Source organism: Chaetura pelagica, unplaced genomic scaffold (assembly GCF_000747805.2).
Source record: "Chaetura pelagica isolate M959 unplaced genomic scaffold, ChaPel_1.0 scaffold117, whole genome shotgun sequence".
In the NCBI taxonomy this organism is placed as follows: Eukaryota; Metazoa; Chordata; class Aves; order Apodiformes; family Apodidae; genus Chaetura; species Chaetura pelagica.
The window spans coordinates 2,985,281-3,009,105 of record NW_009954185.1 but is presented as its reverse complement, the minus strand read 5'-3'; the positions used below and the strand labels follow the sequence as shown (position 1 = coordinate 3,009,105).

The window sequence follows — 23,825 nt, the reverse complement described above, 5'->3', positions numbered from 1 at the left end:
AATAGCCAATAAAGCAATCGGTCAGAAATATAAAAATATCCTAGATACAAACTCAAAATAGATGTCTGAAGGTCAACAATATCAGTATTCTGATATTTCTTTAGCTCAGGAGTATGATAATTGGGATGAGTTATTCTGATGAGGTAAGAGACGGTAGATGCTCTGTGATAACACAAAGCCATACATTTTTTTTCTGGTAAGACACAAAGAGAGCACCCAATGAAATTGCAAGTCTTTGCTGCAAGTGCCCATAGGATGTGAAATTATAGTCTAGGAGCATTACTACATTCCTGTATCATTTATGTCTGCAGTCTTTGCCAACAGTTATACCAGCAAAAACCTGCTAATCCTTCCACCCTCCCACAGCTGCATATAAACTGCACGTACTTCACAGATACACCAAACTGTCAACTGCTTTAAACAGAGACAAGATCTATAAATGTCTAAAAACCACTTAGTCATTCTTTCCTTTATTCGTTGAAATTCTTTTCTTGGCAGCAAGGACAGGAAGAGATTGCAAAGATTGACAGCTGAACAGCCCTCTAGAAGGGTTAGGGAGAGAACAGGGTGTGCACTGTTTGTTTTCCCCCAGGTGTTCCACTGATGCCACTGAACTTAAAACCTCAGCTGGTTGAGCAGTAAAGATGACATTCCTCCTCTTTGCTCTGTGTTTTGGATAGAAGGGTGCACTAATTTGGGGTTACTGTTCCAAAAACAAGGAGAGAGGCTATTCGGTCAAACTTTCAGCTGGATGCTGTCTGGCTGCACCATCATTAATCTTCCTTCCTTCAGCCTCCAAGCTCTACTGCTAAATTCTGCTTTCTATTTCTTCACTTTTCGAAGTAAATGGCAAAACAACAGGTAGATAGACAGTGTACTCTGTCTTTGTGGCCAAGAGCCCCAGAAGAACCTGCACAGAGCTGGGAGTGGCAGAAGAGTAAAATAAACACAAACTCCTACTTTGGGAGGCAATGATAATTATTTCCAACTGTGTGTCACTCTCAGGCACAATAAACTACATAGTCTCTAGTACAATGATATTAACTTGACCACGATGATTTGTATGATAAAAAACACAACAGGAGCTGGCAGTCACCATCTTAAAAAACCTGCCTTGCCACTTACAGTGCACACATGCACTGCAGCACACAGCATTTGCCTGAACCTTTAAAAATTTTTTTAGCTTTACACCCCAGATTCAAAAGCTCTTCCTTAAATCTTTTAATTCTTTTCTAAACCTCTTTTGTATCAAGCAAATGCAAACAGCTGTGTGAGATGGAAAAGTGGAGCTAGTAACATCTGTAGTATGATGACGCTTGACAAATGATTTCAGGTTTTCCTTCAGTCTCTGGAAGATGCTTTGCAGATGTCAAAGCCTCAAGGAATCGTCCTACTTCTCTCCTTAACCCTGCTGTATGTGGCATTCAGCATCTACAAATACTGAATTACTACTCATCACACCCCAGAAAGACAGGCTGTTACCTCTCAAGTAAACTGGCAAGGAAGGGGAGGCACAGGATGACTAAGTGATTATTCCAACATCAGGATTCAAGTCTGAGAGGCTCAGGAGCTGGACCTGTATTTCCATCTCAGTCTTAGGTTGTCTTTTTGTTCTGTGTTGCAGCCTTGTTCTGTCTCGTAGAGGAAGACTGGAATCTCTTAAGAGTCTGTCACTGCTACTCTGGTTGACAGGTGATGTTGTCAATGAGATAAAAATTGTTGCATTCCCCACATCAAAAGGTGGAACACAGTGTGACATCTGTTTGCTGGAAGAAATACTAACCATACAAGTCCTTAAGAACATCAACATTTATTTACTATGATATAAAAGAAATGGGATATGAACATTTGTATTTGAACAATAATAAGTGGCTTCTTATACTTACATCATATGTGCTCATTGTATAATATATACACAATGAACATAATTACATTTGTACACAAACTAAGTACTGGATTGAAAACCTGCTTATTGCTGTACACACCCTAACCCAACAAAGGAAAAGCCCAGTACCTCAAAATCCCTACACTCCATTTTATTTAAGAAAAAGGAACCACCAACATTAATGTGTATGTTGACAGAAGTGTGGCAATAACTGCTGACATTGCAACCTGACCAAGAAATAATTACAGCAGAAACAGGACATATTTTACTAAGCAGTAATAAAAATGGCACATTTTAAATATATCTATATGTATATATATATAAAAATTTTACAAACAAAATGTTAAAACAATAAATCGTAATGTTTAAAAAGTGTAAGACAAGGTTTAGTGGTGATATGTAAAATTAACCCAGTTATTGTGTCTAAAAGAAGCAAAAAAGTAAACTTATATGATCCATAATTAAGAGAACAATAAATTCTGGAGGATACCAAATAAAGTTTTGACTGTAGGCTGCACAATAAAAAGAGCCTTTATTTTATGTGCACAGAAATCATAGCAGCAAGCTGGTATCAGGAGAACAATCTGAAGGTTGTTGAGTGTACATGTGGGCCATTTAAAGCTCTCTTGGAATAAACATTTTCCAGGAAGTGATAAAATGATGCTCTGTGGCCAAAAGCATCAGAACTATGAATTTCATAGATTTAAAATATACTGTACAATATCTTCTCATATTTTCATAGATCAGGTCCATACATCTCAGGCATGAATTGTTTCAACAGAAGCCGTTAGTGCTGAAAGACAGACATAGATTAAATTACTCTATTTTAGCAACAACAGAACACTGTATAAAGCAACTGCTGGGATTAAACACAGCGAGGAATTTCTGACCTCATCCTAGCAGTAGTTCTCAATGGTGCAGAACATAATAAAGTATCTTAGAAATCAGCTGTTTCCCAAATCAGTTTTCCTGATGAATAACAGTGCTGTCAAGATACTTCAACAGCAAGGAGCAAAACCAAGCTTTTTCCAAAACGTACACAACTTCCTATGAAAGCCTGTTTATTCTGACAGTTTCATCCTGTGGCACATGGCCAGATCTGAATGTTCTTCACATAAAACCGGTAATAGTAGCAAAGACTAATTGCTCTTACAAATGACAGGTGCAGTTTGAAGAGGATCCAGTATTACGCAGTTGTGACACTATAATGGCAGCATTAAGGTGTTATGAAGTTCAACGGCTCCACCCAGAGTCTGCTGCATTTTGGTAGTTGCTTCAAGGACTTCTTTAAATAGCTTTTAATAGTTCCTTAGTAAAAATGTTTCTGAGCTTTGAATCCAGGTGCTGTATAAAATTTCATTATCCCTCCATTACTCAGTGTAAATAAATGTTATGCTTAAAAGGTAACAGTGGGAGACATCCAGATTTGTCTCTGCAAAGCAAGAGCCATGACAAAGGAAGTAGCTTTGTGTTAATGGGCTTTTTGTTAGTCCTACAATATCCTGTGCCACCAGTTTCCCATGCCAAATTCCCCTGGCTTTGTGCCAAGAGTATCATTTTACTAATTGACCGTAAAAGCCAAATATAGGTATTACCTCATTATTCTCTGAAATCTATCATACATTTTCCAGATGCTGCCTGAAAAATTTGGTTGCATATGAACAGGGCTGATGCCACAGCTCTGAAGTTCCCTTTGCCACATAGGATTTCTTGCATCTGAGCCACACTGAGCTCCTGTCTCACACTTAAAAGATCCATCTTTCAGCAAAGAGCAAAGCACTGGAATACTGGAGTGAGGGCCCCAGAAGGTAAGGGGCAGTAACACTGCTGGCAACCAGACTAGACTTCATATATTTCCTATGTACACCGTGCCCAGCTCCTGGCATGAATTTGTTTTGGAGCTCCTAGGAAACAAGCAACAGAGGCACCAAGTGCAGCAAAGAAATGTGGAATGTATATGCATGTAGCTGAATGCTTTCTCCCAATCAATTCAAATACTAAACAGCCCAAATGGATGTGTAACTTCTGGAATCCATCATAGCATTAGTTTTACGAGTGCCATCCTGGATGCACCATTTTATCATAAGCAATTAAGGCCTATTTGCAGAGTTGCACTTAACATCTAAGTGTTGCAGCTACAGTATTACCTTGAGCATAGCCCAGGCTGTGGGATGTCAAGGCTTGGGCATTATGTTACAAAGCAGCTCACTGTGTGAGCGCTTCACTTTTGCTAGTCTCATATTTAGCATACATCTTTAAAAAAAAGGATCTGGTGATCTGATCATTGCAGCTGATGATGAGAACTGAAAGCCACTTAATGCAATTGGTAATAAATTTCTGGTGAAGGTACAGCTTGCTTCCTCTTCCAAGGCAGGCATGCTGTGGCTACAGACAGACTTACCCAAAGCAGTGTGATGGGGTAACATTTGTCCTACTTAAAAGAGGATGCATGATAGACACGTGCATTTATACTGTGAAACTGAAAAGCAGTCACACAAATCAGTATTTCCAGTAAAACTGAACAGTCTCCCTTACCTTTTTTTAATAGTTCTGTAATAAAAAAAAAATTTAAAAGTACAGAAGCCCTAGCTAAATCTAATCATGACAGACCACATCCATTATGAAGCTGGCAACAGAGGTGTCAGTGGTGATGTGAAGAATGCATTTTCACAAGTTTGCTAAGATGCAAGCTTGCCAAAGGAGATTGTGATAGTAAATAAAAAAAAATGCATTTTCAGATCTCCTCATGCTAAATGACTAAAAATCTCTTGATTTTAAATTTTTCTTAAATGGTATTAGCTATAGCACTTAGCATTACCATTGAAACAAAGATAATACTTTTACAAGAAAGCTTATTTAAACAGGTACTTCCTGACAACAAAGAAATGTTTATTAATTTAAATACTGCTAAAATGCTGAAGCACTCACATTTGGTATCCTGTTAATTTCTTAAAACACTTGTATAAACAAGTATGTTTACTTGTATTTCCATTTCCCTTCATTAAGTAGGTAACAGGTAAGAACATGTAAATCTAGCCTCACTCATGCTTTCTAACTTGATTTCTAGAATAAATAACCTACTATGACAAGGGAAGATAAGCTGTGTAGGGCTACCTCTACAGAATAAAATAAAAAAGTAAGTTTTGCAATTGTTACATTTCTTCCACACTCGTTTTTTCCCTTCCTCTTTGTCATGCCTCAGTCATCTATGTCTTAAACTATGAACTCATTGGGCCATTAGAACATTCCCTCCTATGCATCACTAACAGAGCTAATCTAGCTCTAGTTGCCTATTACCCCAACTAAAGCATCAAGACTCATTTGCACCTGAGCACTGATGATGCTCATTCATTAACTGGGTATCTGTTTTGTAACAGCTTAGGTCTCCCATGTAATTCAAATTATCTTGCCAGTAGTGAAGAATGTGCTTGATAAGCCAATTAGTCCTTTCTCTTTGTATTTTGTAAGAAGCAAGCAAATCAATACATGTACTTGTTTTGTTCTCTGATTAGTTTATATTCAACACTGCAGGTAACTTTGTCTTCCCATGTACTCTCTACAGATGATTCTCAGAAAAATAATTAGAACACATCTACTTAGAAAACTATTTGGAAAATGGCAGGAGGGGTGGGAAAAAAAAGACGTACTTCTCTGTAACTATACACACATGAAATGTGATCCTTCTGTGAGCTGTGTCTGTGTAGATGGAGCTGGTGACAATGATGATTCGGGTGAAGAAGGCAAACTTTTCACTGCAAGTCACAAAGCAAGATAAATAAGAATACAAGTTACAGAAAGCATTATTTCAATCCATAAATAAATATAAGCTTAAAATTAACAATTTCAAGCCATAATAAATATAAGCAGAATCAAATTAATACTACATAAGACTTAAAATCTGATCAGCACAATGGGCACAGGTTCAGGGGAAAGCATAGCTGTTCTCAAGAAAAATCATTACTCAATCCTATAAATGACTAGTAGAACACCAAAGGAACAAAAAACAAACACAGAAATGCTGATGTCTTATTTAGGTTGCAAAGAGAGAGAGAGAGGAAAGAAAAAAAAAAAAAGGAAAATTTAACTACTCAGGATACTCCAACACCACCTTTATATGCCTGCTCAAATTAACTAAACATTTTTTATTCTGCTGAGCACCATAAAATGTTTTTACATGTTCTGGTTTTGATTATCAAGTCATAGAAGGGATTGCTGACTGTACTACAAAGGACCAGGCCACCTGGTCCATAAATTGAACCATTTGGCTTACCTAACCATTCCCATCACCAAATATCCTAATAACATCTTAAATTCTGTCTTCTTCCTTCCCTATACACTCCCTTATTTTTTTGATCTTTGAAAACAATTTTGCTTTACTCCAGCCTTGTCTTCTTGCAAAGTAGTACAACAGTCATTTTACCAGTCAGCTGCTCTTTTTCAGTTTCTTCATCTTCTCTTACTCCTGCAAACATGACCATACTGGGATCTTTTACTTGCTAGTTCGAAATCTACTAGATATATTGGAAACTTTCAAGGATTCATCAATCCTGGCAATTCCTGAGGCCATTCATTAGCAAGGAGGTAAGAGTAAATATCCAGGATTACAATGCTATTCTACAAAATGAACAGGAAAGGATTTGCTCCAATCAACAACTACATATGAGTCAATGTCTGGCAACAGTTGTTCAATTCCCTGAATTAAATGCAACCATAAAATCTACATTAATACTTCAGAAAAATGGAATTTCTACAGTGGTCCACTGGGAAACCATTTTTCTCTACATTATAAAATCATACATTTGACAGCAAGACTAGCTCAGCACTTTCTATTCACAAGGATTTCATAGCATCAAAAGAAATTATCAAAATGAAATAGAAATTTACATATGTACTCTATAAGTTGTTCTTCAAACTCTTTTCCGTACCTGCTGTTGCCTGATTTCCTTTTGAAGACTGTGCTGCTAATTCAAACGAAGAAATATTCCCTCCTTGTTCTTGAACGCTAACTACTTCACTTTCTTTTGAGCAGGTTTTAGGTTTGTGGTTTGTAACTGTGGTCACACTCTGCAAGCTGGTTACAAAAAGCACAGTGGTTAGAACTCTAACTTAATCTCAGGTGTTAACCACTAAATATAGGAGTTACAGTTTAATTTCCTTCTGTTAATAGAAAAAAAGTTGCCAACTTGCAAGTTTGTGCAATATAAATTAAGCACGTATTTTGAAAGCCTTCTACTTTGTACAGTTAGACTTTAAAAAGAAGCACTGGAAACTGAATTCCTTTGCTTTGCATACTCAATGCCAAGTCCTACTGTGTGGTACCTATTTTGCTGAAGGGTGCTGTGAGAAAATTATGGCCTAATGTAAGAACTCATTTAAGATCTACAGTGCAGCTTAAAATAAACTTATGGTTCCTTAAAGACTAATATTCAAGACACAATACTGCTCTAATTCTGCAGTGCTTCAAAATAGTGAAGTGAAGCAGGAGATACAGTGTAATCAGTTCAGTTTGCTCATGAACATTATGTTTTTCTAAATGTTAGAGGTAAAGAGCTTGCTGTGGAATCCCAGGGCTGAAGCTTCCATAATAAACTGATAGAAAGCTTGAACTGACATGATGTATTCCAAAGCAAGGATTATGAGCATATTCTGTTTATAACTGGGGCAATACTTGAAGATAAACATTGCTCCTCCCAACTCATCGCCCCTTACTAAACCCCTGCAGCGGTTAAATTTCTCACTAGATTTTTCTATATGTAAACCACTCAAAACCATATAAATATATCTTATAAGTATTTACAACAGTTGCTTGGACCATTCAGCTAATAAATACAATGTGCAAGTTTAAAATAGCCTCTGAACATCTTGTTTTATTTTTACCTTATATCACCATCATGTGTTTCTTCCAATTTATTTTTTTTTTCTGCTTTCTTTTCATTACTCACTTCTTTTGAGTCAGATACAACATATGCATCTGATAAAAGACCATCAGTTTTTGTCAGCTATAAAAAAATTGAAATAATGAAACAAAAAGCTGTAACATATGCTAAAGTGGCAGATAGAAATACAGCATCAGGAAACAGTTTTATTAACAGACAAATTTTGCCATCATGTATACTTAGTAACTCAGAATTACATAACTTAAGAAATTTTTATCAATACCATTCAGGTTAATAGAGTTATCCTGGAACTTCTGCCACAGCCAATGGGCAAGGCTTGGCTTAATAACTTCCAGAACCTATCTGAACTCTTTGGACTGCAGCCTATTTTTTCATGCTATCCCTCTCTCCACAATGGCAACAAGAGTCCAGCTACTGGAATATATTGTTGATGAGCCTGTGAATTATAGTTTTCCCGTAAAGGATTTGCATACGTAACAAAGCAACAGACTCTCAATACAAAGGGGTTTTAAAGAATAACAACAGATGTTATTTGATTTTATGTCAATCTTGATCAGACAAGTTTTAAAAAAGTTAAGTATAAAATAGGAAAACAACAGGAAAAATGAGTAAGGAAAAGTGAAAGATGACTAATTAAATAGTATGGATAGAAAAGAAACAAATTTACACAAGATAAAAAAAATCTTAAACTACAAGCAGAATACAATTGTGTAGAAACAACTGCTCTTCACAGTCATCTGGCTATTGCTGAGTGCTCACCAAGGTAGCTCACTGCCAGGTGAGTCTGAGACTCTTGCAAAACAGTAATCAATCTGGTGACCAGACAGCACAAACTACAGTTACTGCCTGCTTCCATGTATAAATTGTTGTGTCAGCTTTATTCTCCTTCCTATAAACTACTTCATGCACTAAATCCAACCAAACAACAAAGTCTGGTGTATTATATGCTTGTCAAAGGCTACACTGGGATATCTTAAGCAATGAACAGATCAATGATTATTGTTCAAAGATGCATCCATACCCTTTTTATTTCCAAAGAAATAAGGACCATATTTTTGAAATTCTCCACTCAATCAAGTTAGTAACAGATAAGTAAAATGAAATTTAGGCTTTTACTTACAAGAAAATTCAATCTCAGCTATAGACAGATCTGATACAATTTTGTGCTTCTCTATACTGTATTTGTTATATTAAAAAAAATATACCTTAATCTTTCAAGCAAAAGGAACTGGCTCAATTTCCCATGCTCTGCTCTCTGTGGCTGAGAATATTTTTCTACTGCAAGATAGGCTGATGGACTGTTTAATAAAGAACAGTTTAGTACCTCTTTTGTAAAACTTGAATTATGTTCTTGTTCTCCATCATGTTTTAGTTGCGCTATTTCTTCTCCGGGACTTTCATTATTTACCTTCAAATTATTTTCTTTACTGGTGGTCTCCAATTCCTTCATGTTACTAGATACAGCATCATCCTTTTTTCGATTCTGTGGAACAAAATTGGTATATTGACATATACTTAAAAAAGTTATCACAGCCTCTGAGTCTTGTGCTGTCCTCTGACTGGTAAAAAAAACACTTAAAAAACCTTAACCATATCACATTGCAATAAGGAAAATGGACATTGTTAAGGACTTAGAATTTTCTCATTTGTGTACTTTCAAAGCAGTTCAGCCTGTCTAATGATTTTTTTCTCTGTAAGATTATTGTTCTTTCTGCGTTGCCCCACCTCAGATCTCCAGCATTTTTGTTAGTCACCTTTATTTTCTGAAATTCCATTTACATTTAGCTCAGTCACACATAGGCTTAGTAGCATTCTTATTTGCATTCAAGATTTGATTTACATTTATTTTATTTTTTTTAATAGATTATCCTGATTAAGAAAAACTGACGTATAAGTCTGTTCTCAGTACAAAATTCACAGTGCACCTGTGTGCACTTTCTCTGGTTAGCCTGCGTATCTTCCAAGCCTATGCTGTTAACTGATTTAACAGAGGACAACATAGCATCTGATAATGGCAGAGGATATTAACTTATTCCTTAAAAAAAATAAAATAGAGAATAGTTTGATCTAAGTTTCTGAGGAAGGATGGCAGAGGTGATTTGAAATTGTGAACCCTGAACGTTATGTTGGCAGCATAGCAAACCCAGGTGAAGTGAGGTACATATAAGTACTCAAACTAAGTGGCTGAATTCCTGTGATTTAGCATATGAACTGTGTTAAGAGGAAATCCCATTAAGTCAGTTCACAAAACAATTTCCTTTCCCTTTTAAAAGTAGGCACCCATATTGTGCACTTGTCCCCAACAGTAACAACAGCAACTTCCTTTTATATTTTGGTAATCACTTAAAAATTACACAGTAGACTGTTGATAAAATCCTTTTTTTTCCCCCTCTAATTTGATAGAAAAAATCCAAACTCCAGTTGAAAAGGCTTCTGGCAGTTAATGGCATTGCACTGTTTTTCTGCATAAAAATCAACAGGCATAGAAACTATGCTTTTAAAAATGAGAGCTCTTCCTACAGTGTAACACCTCATCTGGGGCATTTTGCCAAATACCATTCTGGAAGAACTGAAGTTGTGATAGAAAAAGCGACTTTATAGCTAAATATTTAATTCAGACACGTTCTCACTTCATCTATAAATTTCTTAAATCTCACCCACATAGCACTCATTTCACCCAGGAGACTGAGGAACACGCTGACATGAACAAAACTGGTTTGAGTTCTGTATAGCAACTAGTGCTGGCACAGAGGATTTTAGCTGCTTTACACACTGTGCTTGCTAACCAGGTATGACACATACATGAGTGCAGCTTCCTCACCTTGAGGTATGAAGTGATACCACAGGAAAGTGGTAAAGCTCAAACACCTCTAAAAAGTACAAGAAAAAAAAAAAATCCCTCTGCAAAGCTTTGCCTTGCATGTTTTCTTCTGTGGAAAGGCAGTGTTAATCACAAAAATATTTGTAGGAACCTCCTTCATGCACAACATTCATGATGTCAGTCCAAATATAGAGGCTGTAATATAAAGGCAATACTTGAATTCAGTGTCTTCTGGGGGATTCAATGTTGTTGAAGGAAAAGTAATTTCTGTATTGCTCTGAAGGCAACTTAGCATGCTAAAAGGATGAAAAAATGAAAACTAAAACTTCCTTGGAAATACCTGACTTCTTCACAGTGCACTGCATTTAATGTGTTTTTGGAAAAATCAGATGTTAAAATGCGTAAAAAAAAATAAATAAAGCATTTCCACATCAGTGGGGAAAAAAACGAAAAAAAAAAAAGGAGCAGTTTGGTCTGAGAAAAAGAGTATACCAGAAAAGAAAGAAAACAACCACCAAACAACAAAATAAAACCCCAATAAACCAACTCCAGTAAGCTATTGAAAACGACAAACTGATTTTTTGCAGTTAGAATGTAGCAGGCTGTCTAACATACACTAATTACTCTGAATGTATTTGCTTTTTGAGTCCTGAAGTGGTGTGGCTTTTTTTTTGTTTGTTTGTTAGTTAGTTAGGTTTTGGGTTATTTTGTTTTGAGGTCTTTTAGATGTATATTTAGGATAGTATTTTTTGCTTAATGGCAAGCAATTATATCTTCTGCCTCTCTCCCCACCCATAGCTATTTAATAAATGCACTACTTTGCCTTTGCTGTTTAAGAATGAGTGAAAAGAAAAGTGAGAGTTCTATTTTTATGTAATTATGGGCTCAAAAACCACAGCAAAAGAGCACCAGTTAAAAGCTATCATCATAAATATACATTCCTACCTAAAAATGTTACAGATGTTGAAATATACTACATGGCAGGAAAACCTTCAGCATTTATACATTAACTGAATCGTGATTGTCCCTCATCTGCTTCTAGTTACAAAGCTCACAATTTCATGTTGTTTGCTAAGTTTGACAAAAAAACCCCTGCTAACAAACATCACAATGTGTAATTAAACATATGTCGTTTTGAACTGTTTATTTTCCAAAAAGAAGTGACTTCTGCTATTGTTAGGTGAGGATTGTCATCTCCCCTTCTCTTGTGTTTGGCAGAAAATTGACTGTTACTCTATATCCGAGCAGTCTCAAATAAACATCAATAGTATTATATGATTTTTGGAAAAAGAAACATTTTGTAACTTTTTAAAAATTGTATTTGGACACATTAAAGTTTTTTGAATAATGTGGGACTCACCTGTGCCAATTTGAATGGATTATCTCGGACAAAGGACAGACTCTGTGAAGGAGACTGGTCTGAGATGCCAATAATACTGAGTCCTTTCCTCTTCTCTCTCAGGCAAGCTTGTTGGTGTCTCTTTATTCTTTCCATCTGTTCCTCCACAGTCATTCGAGGCCGTGTGCTTTCTGCAAGACACAGCTGCTCCACTGCACTTCTTGGTCGTTCCTTAAATGGAAGTTATATAAATATGTTTTTGTTTTAAAAAAGTGAGATTCTAAACTGTTCAGCTTATTAAAAAAGATCACCCGATAATTTACTAAAAAGCAGAAAAACAGTGGGTAAGCAAAGATCTCCTAGGTATGTGAAGAAAATACAAGAACCAATTATTAATAAATGAACACGGAAATTAAAAATAAAACGTAATAATTTGCTTTTTTTGGAAGTGACATTATCACCATCAATAATAAACATTAAAATAATGGGTAGATGCTCTCTCAAAGCCATCTTATCAAATTAAAACAATTTACCAAATGTTATATAAGCACAAACACAAGTTACTTAAGCAAGACAAACATAATCAGAATTTAATGATGCAGGACATTTATACCAGTTGATCTAATAGTAATTTCTGTCTTTTTATTTCAAGAAAAACCACAGCTGGACATCAGTTAATGGCAAGTGCAAGCTGAAGCAAATTCTAACAGCCTCAAGTTGCACCAGGGGAGGTTTAAATTGGATATGAGGAATCATTTATTTACTGAAAGAGTTGTCAGGCACTGGAACAGGCTGCCCAGAGAAGTGGTGGAGTCACCATTCCTGGAGGTATTTAAAAGACCTGGAGATGTGGCACTTACGGACATGGTTTAGTGGTGGACTTGATGATCTTAAAGGTCTTTTCCAACATAACTGATTCTATAAATTTATCACAACTCAAAAATCTGTAATTCTGAGCTTTATATTATTCCCATTACAACAAGCATCACTTTACCTACTTTGTTCTTGAAATCCACTTATTTTTAGATAGATCTGTACTTTGTATGACAGAGAAACACCATTTATTTCTGGCTAATCAGTTGCATTCAGTACCTTCATACCAGCTGATTTAACTTCTGAAAAGTGGTATTTGTTCTCCAGCTGACATTCTGTGAGTTTGTCTCTCCCGTTCTTCCTACAACTTCTCCTCATCTATTCATGCTACCACTATGGCAAAACTTCTCCCCCCTTTTGTCTGAACTACTTGTAAATATCTGTCTTCAACCCAGAGACAACAGGACCCCCTCATCTGAAATTCTAGGTTTATTAATCACATATTTCTTTTGTTAATTATTTTTATTCTTTTTATTAGTTTGATCCTTTTCCAAAATAATTTTAGTAATAAAAAACCACAAATATTTATTATACAAGCGCTGTTATATTGCCCCAGTGGCCAAATACAAGTCCTTCAAAAGTTTTAACCTAAGATGTCTGAGGTCCTTTTAACTCAAGCTGGAACTTCAGCAGCTTAGTAGATTCAGCATTACCATTTAGTTCTTGCTCAGTTTTACTGATGAGATCTCTATAGTTTAACATACACAACCTTTATAATTTTGTCATTCTTTCTAAAGCCATCTCCATTAACCTAGTATATTATATTTTTATAAGTGAATTTTATGTAAAGAAAAGAAAAAAATAACTATAACTTCTGAAGTAACTACACAAATTAAACTTTGAAATGAACACATCACTATCCTTCAACACTGAAAGGTTATTTGAAAGTACCGTTCTTAGATCTATCTTCTTATTCTTCCTCAGAGTGACATAGGATGCTATTGTTGAAGACTCTGGCGTTGGCGATTTGGTTCTGGGTGGTACAACCCCCACAGGAAAATGTGAGACTGCAAAACAGTAGAGCAATATACTAAGTGATATGCAAAACACTGCCAAAGCAGACTTCATAGACAACTGTACATCAGTATTGGCAACTTTTTTGTCAAACTGAGTTCACAAGGCCATCAGAGTGCCTAGGTAACCATATCAGTACTACCAGCCACTGTCAGTGTGTTTGTCTGACCAAGCCCCATGCCTTAGCGTTGCAGTCTGTCCTATCTTCTTATTAAACTTTATTCTTCAGTATTTTTATTGCCAGTATGCTTTCCCTGCTGTGTATGAGAGTATCAGAGATCTTAGAGCCAGGCTAGCCTGGGGAGTAAGAGACATCTACAAAGAGATTATAGGTCTGGGAGCCAAAGACTGGAAAGGCTGCAGGTCTGCAGGTTGGTTACTTGAGTGAACCATAGGCCAGGACCTGCTGCTGAGGGGAACCTTGTCCATGAGGTGCTAATGAACTTAAGACAAGATTAGATGGCAATCAGTATACAAGGTGGGGAGGCCAGCTGTCCAGGTGACCTTAGGTGTAGGATTCAGACACTGGAGAGGAGGTATTTACTCTGCAAAGGTTTAACACTTTCTCCAAATTTTTTGACAGGCTGACTAAATAACCTGAAGGTATCTGAATGCCAAATCCAACACTTAAAACAAGGGTTTGAGTCTCCTTCATATGTATGTCCTGGTTTGAGCCAGGATAGAACTAGTTTTCTGCAGCAGTCCATTTTCCTTTTTGTATCACCTTTATGTACCACTCAGCTGGTAACTATTCTTCTGCTTGCAGACAGCTGTAAGAGTTACTTTATGTAGTCCCATTAAAACCTTTCTCTTTGATTGCTGACATTTAAAAAGAGAGGGAAATGGCTGACAGAAGAAACTTGAAGTGTCTAGTACAGTAAAGGTGCACAGCTAAATATAAAACATTTAAAAAACTTCCACTGAAATGTACTAATTTTAGAACCCTCAATAGGAAACTAAATGATGTAGGCAAAAATAAAACATTAAAAAAGAAAAACTGCAAAGATGAGCTGCCTTTGAGTTTGTTTCCTTTTCAGCTTATGAACCGTAAAGACAGAATTGAATACAAAAATTTTTTGTTGAAACAGCACATAGATGTAATGGCACACACATGATTAAAAACCTAACCAACCAACCAGGAATGGCTACATTTTTCCTACTGCATGGGGATTATTTTAAGTGAATGTCCAGAACAAGAAATATCCGTTAGAAAATTCACATGCTCAAAAGCATGAATGGGAGGATAAAACATAGCTATGACAAACCCACTTCACATTGTTGTTTAAGAAGATAAAAAGCCTCTTGCTGCTTTCTACCACTGCAGCTGTTCTCATCCCTGTCCCTAAATATTATTGATATTTATTATTATTTACACTATTTATTATTGTTGTTATTATTGTTATTGTTTTCCCTTACTGAGGACTGTTTTTCTACAAATGAGTGTAAGAAAATTCTGCCTTTACAGAAGAAGATAGAAAGCAGACTGCGGTAATCAAAAAGTATTGGTTTACTTTATACAGTCAGAATAGGCTTTCTTATACTGTCTTGATAATTACTTTCCCTCTTATCAGAAATTATTATAAATAATCTGGAACACCACAGGTTTGTAAAACCTGGTATGTTGTCAGAAAGGCAACTTCCTGAAGGTAGGTGGCTGATGATTTTAAAATATCAGGCTAAACCTTGCATTTTTCAGCACCAAGCTAAAAGAGATTCAATATCTATCTTAAGTGAACATTGTATGTACCTCAGCAAATATCATAGTGAATCTGAAATGAATAATTGTCTGGCAAGTGCAAGCTGAATTATGTCATAGATCACAGTGCTATTCATATTGTTTACACCCAAACTGTATGCTGACCTTAGTTTTAAAAACCACCATTACCAATTCTGATGAAAATATTTTCCTTATGCGATTCTTGGTCTGGTCCTCCTGCACCAGCCTGCTACGTACATGCTTAGTCAAACTACTATAAGAGAAGGCAGAGATCTTGCTGGCATTGGAATCATCAACTGTTATGGTAAACAAATGGGTAAGTTTAGCTACTGTTTCTAAAAGCTCCTAATAAAGATTTTGGGAGGTGCTCAAACCGCTTTTCCTGAAGTCACCTTTAACAAACTATTCTGTGTGTTTTAACAAACAGAATTGAGAAGCACTCCCTGGTAAAAGACTCTAAAAAGCAATTAGTAGCTTTTATGGAAGCTAGATGAAGAGAAGAATCTAAGGCATTTAGCAATTGCAAAGACCTTTATTGTCTGTGCACTCCAAGGTCATGATCATTATTCCTATTATATCAGAGGACAGAAGGCAATTCAACAATTACAAGATTAAAAAAAGAAAAAGACATTGTTTCTCTGCCTTACGAGAGCCTGAAAATTCCATGGTGCTGCCTTTTTGGACGTTCCAGTGACATAACATCGGGTGCTTGATTCAAAAACTGAATAATTGTTCAAGGGCAAGAACATAAATGGGTAATTGTTCAAAGGAACGGTGTGTGGGGAATGTGAGTGATGTGATTAGACATCGTGTCAATAAGGATTTCAGGGTTGTTGTTGAGTGTAATGTTTGATTTTTCTGCAGTAGAACTGATGAAATCTTTCTCGTCATGTAATTAAATCATTATTTTATCATGGAAGCTGTTTCATCATGTTGAGAAATGGACAAGCTATAAAAATAGGAGGGATGATATAGCTTCTATAACATGGTTAAAGCTTTGTATTCCTTGTGGAAAAGGCTGAAAAGTTGTAAACACCATCCCGGGGACAAACCTTTAGCTGAAGATTCTGATTCTGAAATTTGTTCTGTTTTTTCTTCGCCATTAGACTCATCCACTTCTGCTACTGTAGTTAACTCTGGTTCACTCTTATAAAGCCTATAATCAGGACCCTGGTGAATGATAAGTTATCAGGTAAATAAAACACACATTTTTGTATAAGCATTGATGTCTTAAGACTCAAACCCAGTTATTTTGTGATGACTCTGCTCTCACTTTAAGACAGTGTTTTATTCTTCAAGTGCTATTGCCACAGTACTTCCTTGTTTGATTACCATTTGCAGACTTCCAGAACAGGACAGAAAAAAACTGACACAAAAATGTGAAGGGCTGTTCTTTTTCTGTTAAATAAGTCTTCAGGAAACAAATTTGTACAAGGCTTCTGATTGAAACTAACCCTGAGCCTAGAGTTTTTTAAGAACTTGTGAGTAGAAGAATTTAATTTTCTGAAATTTACTCAGACACAGGTATTTAAGTCTTAAGGCATTTTATATAGGCACAGAATACATGACAGGAAAATGCAAAGAGCAAATGATGGAGCTATAAATAAAACTAAGTAGCCAAAAATAAAAACATAACACAAAAATAGCCAGATGACAAAATAAAAATTGTGACTGTGCAATGGAAAGGGGATACTTCAAGAACAATGTGGCAATTTAAGCCACTTACACAGTAAGATCCATTTCTCTGATATCCTTGAACTTGGTGCATCTTCTTTTCTTCTGGCAGATGTACTGGGCCCCTGCTATAACAGAGCAAGGAGCTGCTATCACTGGGCAGAGGGGGGATTATGGGAGGATGCTCTGTAAAGTCATAGGACCGAGGGAGTGGAGGACGAGGTGGGACTACTTCCTCTTCCTAAAGATTGTAGAATAGTCACCTTATTTAGACGTGCACACCTGTTACAATTATTTATAACTTAAAAAAGAAAAATGTATTACCACAGGTACACCAGCTATAGATATTGAATTTGAAGGGACAATGTCACACTTAAAGGAAAAAAAAAAAAGGCCAAGACACCTTCATTTTCATCTTGTTTCTTTGGGGTTTTTTGTTCTTCTGTTCACTTTTTATTTTATCACTACAACCTAGAATGAGATACTTCAATTGTTTCATTATTCACCTTATGAAGATGTTGAAGATGTTCAATTCTAACACCTGTACTTCCTGTTGGACATGTATGAACTCTCTGAACCATCCTCTTAAAAATTACATTCACTATCTTTTTTAAGAATTGTATATAAATAACTATTTTAGAAAGTTCTGTAAGCCAGAGTGCATAAAATTCAGACAACCATGCCAATGTCCCTTTAAAACTGTAACTTCTAGCCAGATTTTCAGAGGAATTGAATATTTGGGAGCACCCACAGTTTCAGCTGTTCTTGTAGGTGCTCTGGCCATCTGAGAACCAGGCTCAATATGTGAATATACTTATAAAGCAACGTATTTCTTCCCATGGGAAGTGCACTGGGTAGAAAACAAATGCATAAATCAGGGTTTATACTTCTAAGGTAATAGCCTAAGGAGAGGAAAAGGTGAGAAATGGAAAACAGAAACATACCAGTGAGAATATAAAGACAGAGAACATATATAATTGTTAGAATTAGTAGTGGAGATATCAGTCTTTAAAACTAATTAATAATGTAACATTTTCAGAGAAGCACACTGAATACATATTTTGGACATCCTTGAACAGTTATAATAATGCTCATTTTAATAATATGTATATTAGAAATTCAGTGATGCTAGAATGGTAAATATTGTAAAACCGTACCTCATTTTTATATTTAATAGCTGAAAATGTCCTTGATCCCATGACACCTGTTTGGGGAGATGGGGAAGGCATAGAAAGGAAAAGAAAAATCATTGTCAATAAATAGCTTTTAAAATATAAACTATAACTTGTTCCTATCAAACTAATGGACAAGGCATCAACAGAGAATGGCTTTCTTTTTTTCTTAGAAATTGTACCACTTTTTTTCAAACATACAAAAGCAACTATGGAGCTTATCTTTTAAAAATTTATATATATGATCTAATACCAATTCCCATGAGATAAAAACGAGTCAGTTTACCTGCCTCTGAAGAGCTTCTTTGCTGTTTATGTTTACTTAAACCCTCCATGACATCTTGAATTCTCCACAGTTCCTTCTGAATCTGAGCACGCTGTATCCCTGCTGACTCAGTCTGCCAGTAAATAAATAGCATATATAGGCAACAAATTAGAATGCATTGTAAGTGGGCAGAAAACCATTCTCTTTCTTTAGACTACACTGCACATTCTTTCCCAATGAAGGAAAATAAAACACAGTAATGACAGACACTCTCCCACAAAAATGCAACATTCAAATATTGTCAGAACCAAAAACTGTAAGATAAAGTAATTTCATTATGAGTCTGTTAATTTGCTAGATCAAACTCCACTTCAGAATAGCATTTACTATCTCCAAAGAAAATCCAAGCCAACTTTGCACAGGAGACTGACAAAAAATGAAAGAAAAGGAATCATCAGTTCAAACCCTAAAACACGTGGAGATGAACATGGTGTTTGCATACTAGCATATAAACTGTGGGCCCATTTGTATTCATGGTCATGCATGCTTTGAGCTACATAACAGATTTTTCAGCTCTTGGGCTTCCTTGTAGTCTCTCTTTCATAGCTGCATAGAAAATCAATCCCTGGAGCAAACAGCCTTTAATGCCTCCCAGCATGGACCACATCCATCTCCTATTCCAGAGAACCTATGCACATCCATGTGTGTCTCTCTCACAGAAAGATCTCCTTAGAAATTCAGAATTTAGGCTAACTGTCCAATCCTCTACAGCACAGCAAGCTAATAAGATACACGTCAGAATTCTTCATATCTAAGACCTGAAGCAATGGTTACAATATTTTAATTATAATTTATTTTCACAGAATAATTTAATTACAGTTTAAAATATTCAGTTAAATGGAAGGATTTGTGTGAAAGATTTACTACGACTGTTGTAGAAATTAAACTCAGAGAAAACAACCCCACTTTGGACACCATCACTGAAACAGAAAGAAAAGGCTTCCAGACACAGGAAAACCAGTGCTATGGCTTCAAGAAAATAGGAAAAGCTGAAGACCTCACCTCCTCAGAGCTTAAGATTTTCTTTTATATCTTGTAATTTAATGCACTACATATCCCCCCTTTTTAATTTGTGCAGTTTTTAAACAAAGTAATAGAAAATGAAAGTTACTTAAATGTACTTTAAGGCCTATACCACACCTGAATTTCTCCAAGCCGATCGAGTTGATCCTGCATATGGTTCCTTGTTACAGTTACATCATACTCCAATTTATCATATTCTCTCCAAGCTCTTTCTAGTTCCTAAGTATGTAAGAAAAAAATTACAGCTGCACATTCAAGTAAACAAAACAAAATAATATTTTTTTTTCCTCCTATATTCAGTGGAATGAAACTACAGGAATTAACGCTTAAATAGGTATCAGCAATAAATATGTATTTTAGAAAATGCGATGTTTAAGCAGCTTTGGTTTTCTAATGATATCGAATGGAATTCAAAGAGATAGCATTTTGTCTTTTCACAAAGAAAACAGATAGGTAAGAGCAAAATCTGCAGAATACCTCTCTACAGCCAGTAGGCCTGTGGGTCTTAAGCTGTCCTTATACCAAGGCAGAAAAAACGACCAAAAAATACGTAAATTTGTCTCTTTTCTCATACAGAATACGTGTGAGCGCACAGCATGTGTGTGAATACACAATGTCTTATGTAAGACAAATGTAAGTCATCCAGCCCTGCCTGTGAGGTTACCAGTGGGTGCCCCATCATTATTCTACATATGTGAAACTACATACACCAGAAGGGAGAAGGTGCAAAAGGAAAATCTTCTTTCAGATCAGCTCTACCATCTCACTTTTTAAGCTTACATCAAGCAATTTATTTAATTTAGCATAAATTTAAAAGTTAATAAGAGAAAGTATATACTGAGGATTTTCTTTCCTCTAATTCCCTTTTTCTTGTCCAACCAATTTCTTTTACAATGTAATCTTCAGACTTAAACCAGTATCTCAGGGCCTATTTTAGTATCAATTTCACCACAACACAACCACTGGAACCTGACACTGAAATACCTTCTTGGATATATATGTAAGTAGGCAAAAATAATTCTCTGTCTCATCATTTCAGTGCAGAAACCATGATGAAGGACAGTAAATAGCAATTCCCTTACTTTACTTTTCTTGTTTGCTTTGTTTTTAGGTTTTTGAAAATGCACACCTTGAAATACCTTCTAAATAAAATGGCCTACTATTGAGACCATGACAGTATAATCTTTTCTTCTTTTCAACCTGCAGCTGCTTTTGCTTAAAATAAGTCACCTGATGAAATACCTGATAAAGTATGTGTTTGCTACTATTTTGTCATCACATAAAATAGCTTATTTGCATTATTTACTTCTCCTGTAATCAATTTTTCATATTACAAAGATGAAAGTTACCATAGCAATTAGTCAGTATGCACTCATTCCTGGCAAAAAAAAATAATTAAAAATAATTAAAGATAGGCTTCTTGATGAATACAGTGAAAAGATCACTGCACAGCTGCCTTTGACAAAAACACAAGCAAGCAAAAGACAACTACGTTTTGTTGGAATGTAACAAAAAAATAACAAAGACAACCAAAGTAAGAATATGACCATCATCATTTAACATTTGATTGAGTTTTACTGGCAAGACCAAATGACTTACTGCAGTAGCTCGCGAGACTTCTCGACAAGTGCTAAGTAGTCCATTCTGCAGGTCGTCTCTCTGTAAGACTACGTTTTGTATGGCAGCTGGATTATCTGCATTCATTTCTATCTCCTGGCTTGCTGATAGCAAAGCTTGCTCAAGCGTGTACTATTATAATAAAAAGAATGATTTTTAATGTTCTGCATCATTGGACTGATTTTCGGTTTATTTCAGTTATCAGTGTTCTGACACTAAGCATGTAAAGTAATATTCACTTTAGGTAATAAATACAATTGTCCTACTTTCTCCTTGTGTAGCTGTTGAAGCTTCTCCTCCAGTGCTTGTACAACTTTATCTTGTTCACATAAACGGCTAAGTTTAGCCTAGTAGATAACAGAAAATTATCTCAATTAGGATTTCATTTTTAACACCTTCAGTAATCAAAATACAACTTGATCAAATCATTACATGAATCTATACAAAATGTTATTACCACAAAACAGGAATTATAAAGTTATGAAGACATAAGTCTTGCATTTTCAAATTAACCTTAAGAAACCCTCTGAAGATACTATGAAAGGTTATTATAACTTGAACAGCATGGCACAATGCATATATTTTCATATTCTAGAGCTAAATCTTTATAACTTAAAAATAGGCATTAAAATACCATTTTAATTTAAATATCCCTCAGTATTGTAAATAATATTGTATATTTTCATAGTCTTTCTCACAGTTTATTTCAGGTGGTAATTTTCAATAGTTAGTTTCTAGTGCTGTCTATGTTCTGCTTTGCTTTAGCTCCAGTCGAGGCTTGGCTATGCCTAAACTTGTTCTACTTGAGCTCCAGTTTGAGCAAATAACTGTTCAGTGCATCCTAACTAATTTGAAATGCCTTCCCTTTCTATTAGAAGAACCTTTTTGGTTCAGCTCGTGCTGCTCTGACTTTTTAACTGAAAGATAACACTGGAAGCCTGTCTTTTTTTTTACCCTTAAATCATTATGTCTATTCATGGTTGCATTGTGCAAGAATGACTAGACATGCATACATATGTATATACAGAATTACTGTATGTGTGTGTATTTTTCATCATCAATTTTACACCAAGACCTTTTCCTTTAATAACTAGCATTTGGAATATTGCTCATATTTCCTGAGAAATTACATCTCTCATGCTTATAACTGAACTCCAACTACAGAGCTTTTCCATTCTAAAGTAATTAATTCCTACAGAGAAGCAATTCACCTTTGAGCAAATATAATGATTGACTTTTCAGCCTAAAATGTAATAATTCCTGCAAGTTCGAAGCTTATTACAGGAAGAGTCTTGTGCTTCTCAATTTCATAAAGCAGTATCTGTTGGTAATCACCTATATGAAGTGTGTTTCAGCCCCAAAAGACAAGGGGAAATTATCAAACTAATGAAACAATACCAACATTTCCAAGGAAGAAAGACAAATGACTTACATCAATATCCAGGTCTTCAGTTCTATATTTGTATAGTGTAGCCCTACATTCTTCTTGTGTTAACTATAAGGAAGAATAATATTGCCATAAAACAACTTAATTGGACTGTGAAAAAGAAACTACTATTCATCAGCTTAAGAGTTTCAATACAAAAATCAGCTTTTGCTTGGAAGTCAAACATACCACATCGAACATCATATCTTTAGTCAATATATATTAATGAAGATAAGTAAATGGAATGCCAAGCAGGCTGTTGGTAGAAAGTTGCATTAACTTAAGCTATGTTTCCAATGTGAACTGGATTTTTTAAGAGGCACAACTAACTCAATCAAACATGGATTACGTAAGAAAAATGAAACTGCTGGAGTACACCTAGGCACAGTTATACATAATTTTCTATCTTTTGTTATTTGCATTTTAAATACAGGGGCTCATTATATTTGGAATTAACCTTTCTAGGCCCACTAAGGTCAAGTGTACTCACACAGAGGATATTCTGATGTGAATCTTAGAACACAATGACTAAGTATACAAATATGTGTGAAATATTTCACTACAGATATATGTCCATAAGTGCCACCAAATACCATTTTGCCTACTTTTTCATATGGATTCCCTTCCAACAGATTATTACCAGAAAAGCTATAAATGGAAGCCCTTCTGTTTATCTTTGGACCTAGGCAAACTCATCTCTCTTAAACTATTTTTATACAGCTCCTCACACTGACTTCTTAACTTTTGCAGTCTCTGAAGTGACCAGTAACAAGATTTAAAAATATTTTACATGAAAAAAGGTAGCTCCTCATTTTAGAATGGACTGTGACATACTATTTAATGTGCTATACAGCAAGTATTAGCATAACACTATAAATCTTTGTATTCACTTCATTAGAAACATGTGTGCATTCAGCCTTAACACAGACGCTTTACTTTCATGTATCTCTCATAATTAGGTCATCATAACTTAATAGTGCAAGAAAGACTATAAAAACACATATCTATGTTAAAGGACACTTATAAATAAAAGGACTAGGGA

The 23,825-nt window shown here is 35.6% G+C and overlaps 1 protein-coding gene across 1 annotated transcript in view; it reads right to left on the bottom strand.

The window, feature by feature from the left end:
- Window positions 1-1,399: 1,399 nt before the first annotated feature.
- The window catches only part of PLEKHA5 (pleckstrin homology domain containing, family A member 5), a 167,884-nt gene continuing 145,458 nt past the window's right edge, over window positions 1,400-23,825 (bottom strand). Inside the window, exons 11-24 of the mRNA XM_010002944.1 lie at window positions 22,790-22,852; window positions 21,624-21,704; window positions 21,340-21,489; window positions 19,858-19,959; window positions 18,679-18,790; window positions 18,378-18,424; window positions 16,599-16,716; window positions 13,707-13,822; window positions 11,964-12,173; window positions 9,107-9,265; window positions 7,763-7,884; window positions 6,811-6,956; window positions 5,533-5,637; window positions 1,400-2,678 (exon numbers count right to left, since the gene is read on the bottom strand). Of these exons, the coding sequence (XP_010001246.1) occupies window positions 5,543-5,637; window positions 6,811-6,956; window positions 7,763-7,884; window positions 9,107-9,265; window positions 11,964-12,173; window positions 13,707-13,822; window positions 16,599-16,716; window positions 18,378-18,424; window positions 18,679-18,790; window positions 19,858-19,959; window positions 21,340-21,489; window positions 21,624-21,704; window positions 22,790-22,852 (1,521 nt within the window). The 3' untranslated portion in view covers window positions 1,400-2,678; window positions 5,533-5,542. The remainder of the gene's footprint in view (window positions 2,679-5,532; window positions 5,638-6,810; window positions 6,957-7,762; window positions 7,885-9,106; window positions 9,266-11,963; window positions 12,174-13,706; window positions 13,823-16,598; window positions 16,717-18,377; window positions 18,425-18,678; window positions 18,791-19,857; window positions 19,960-21,339; window positions 21,490-21,623; window positions 21,705-22,789; window positions 22,853-23,825) is intronic.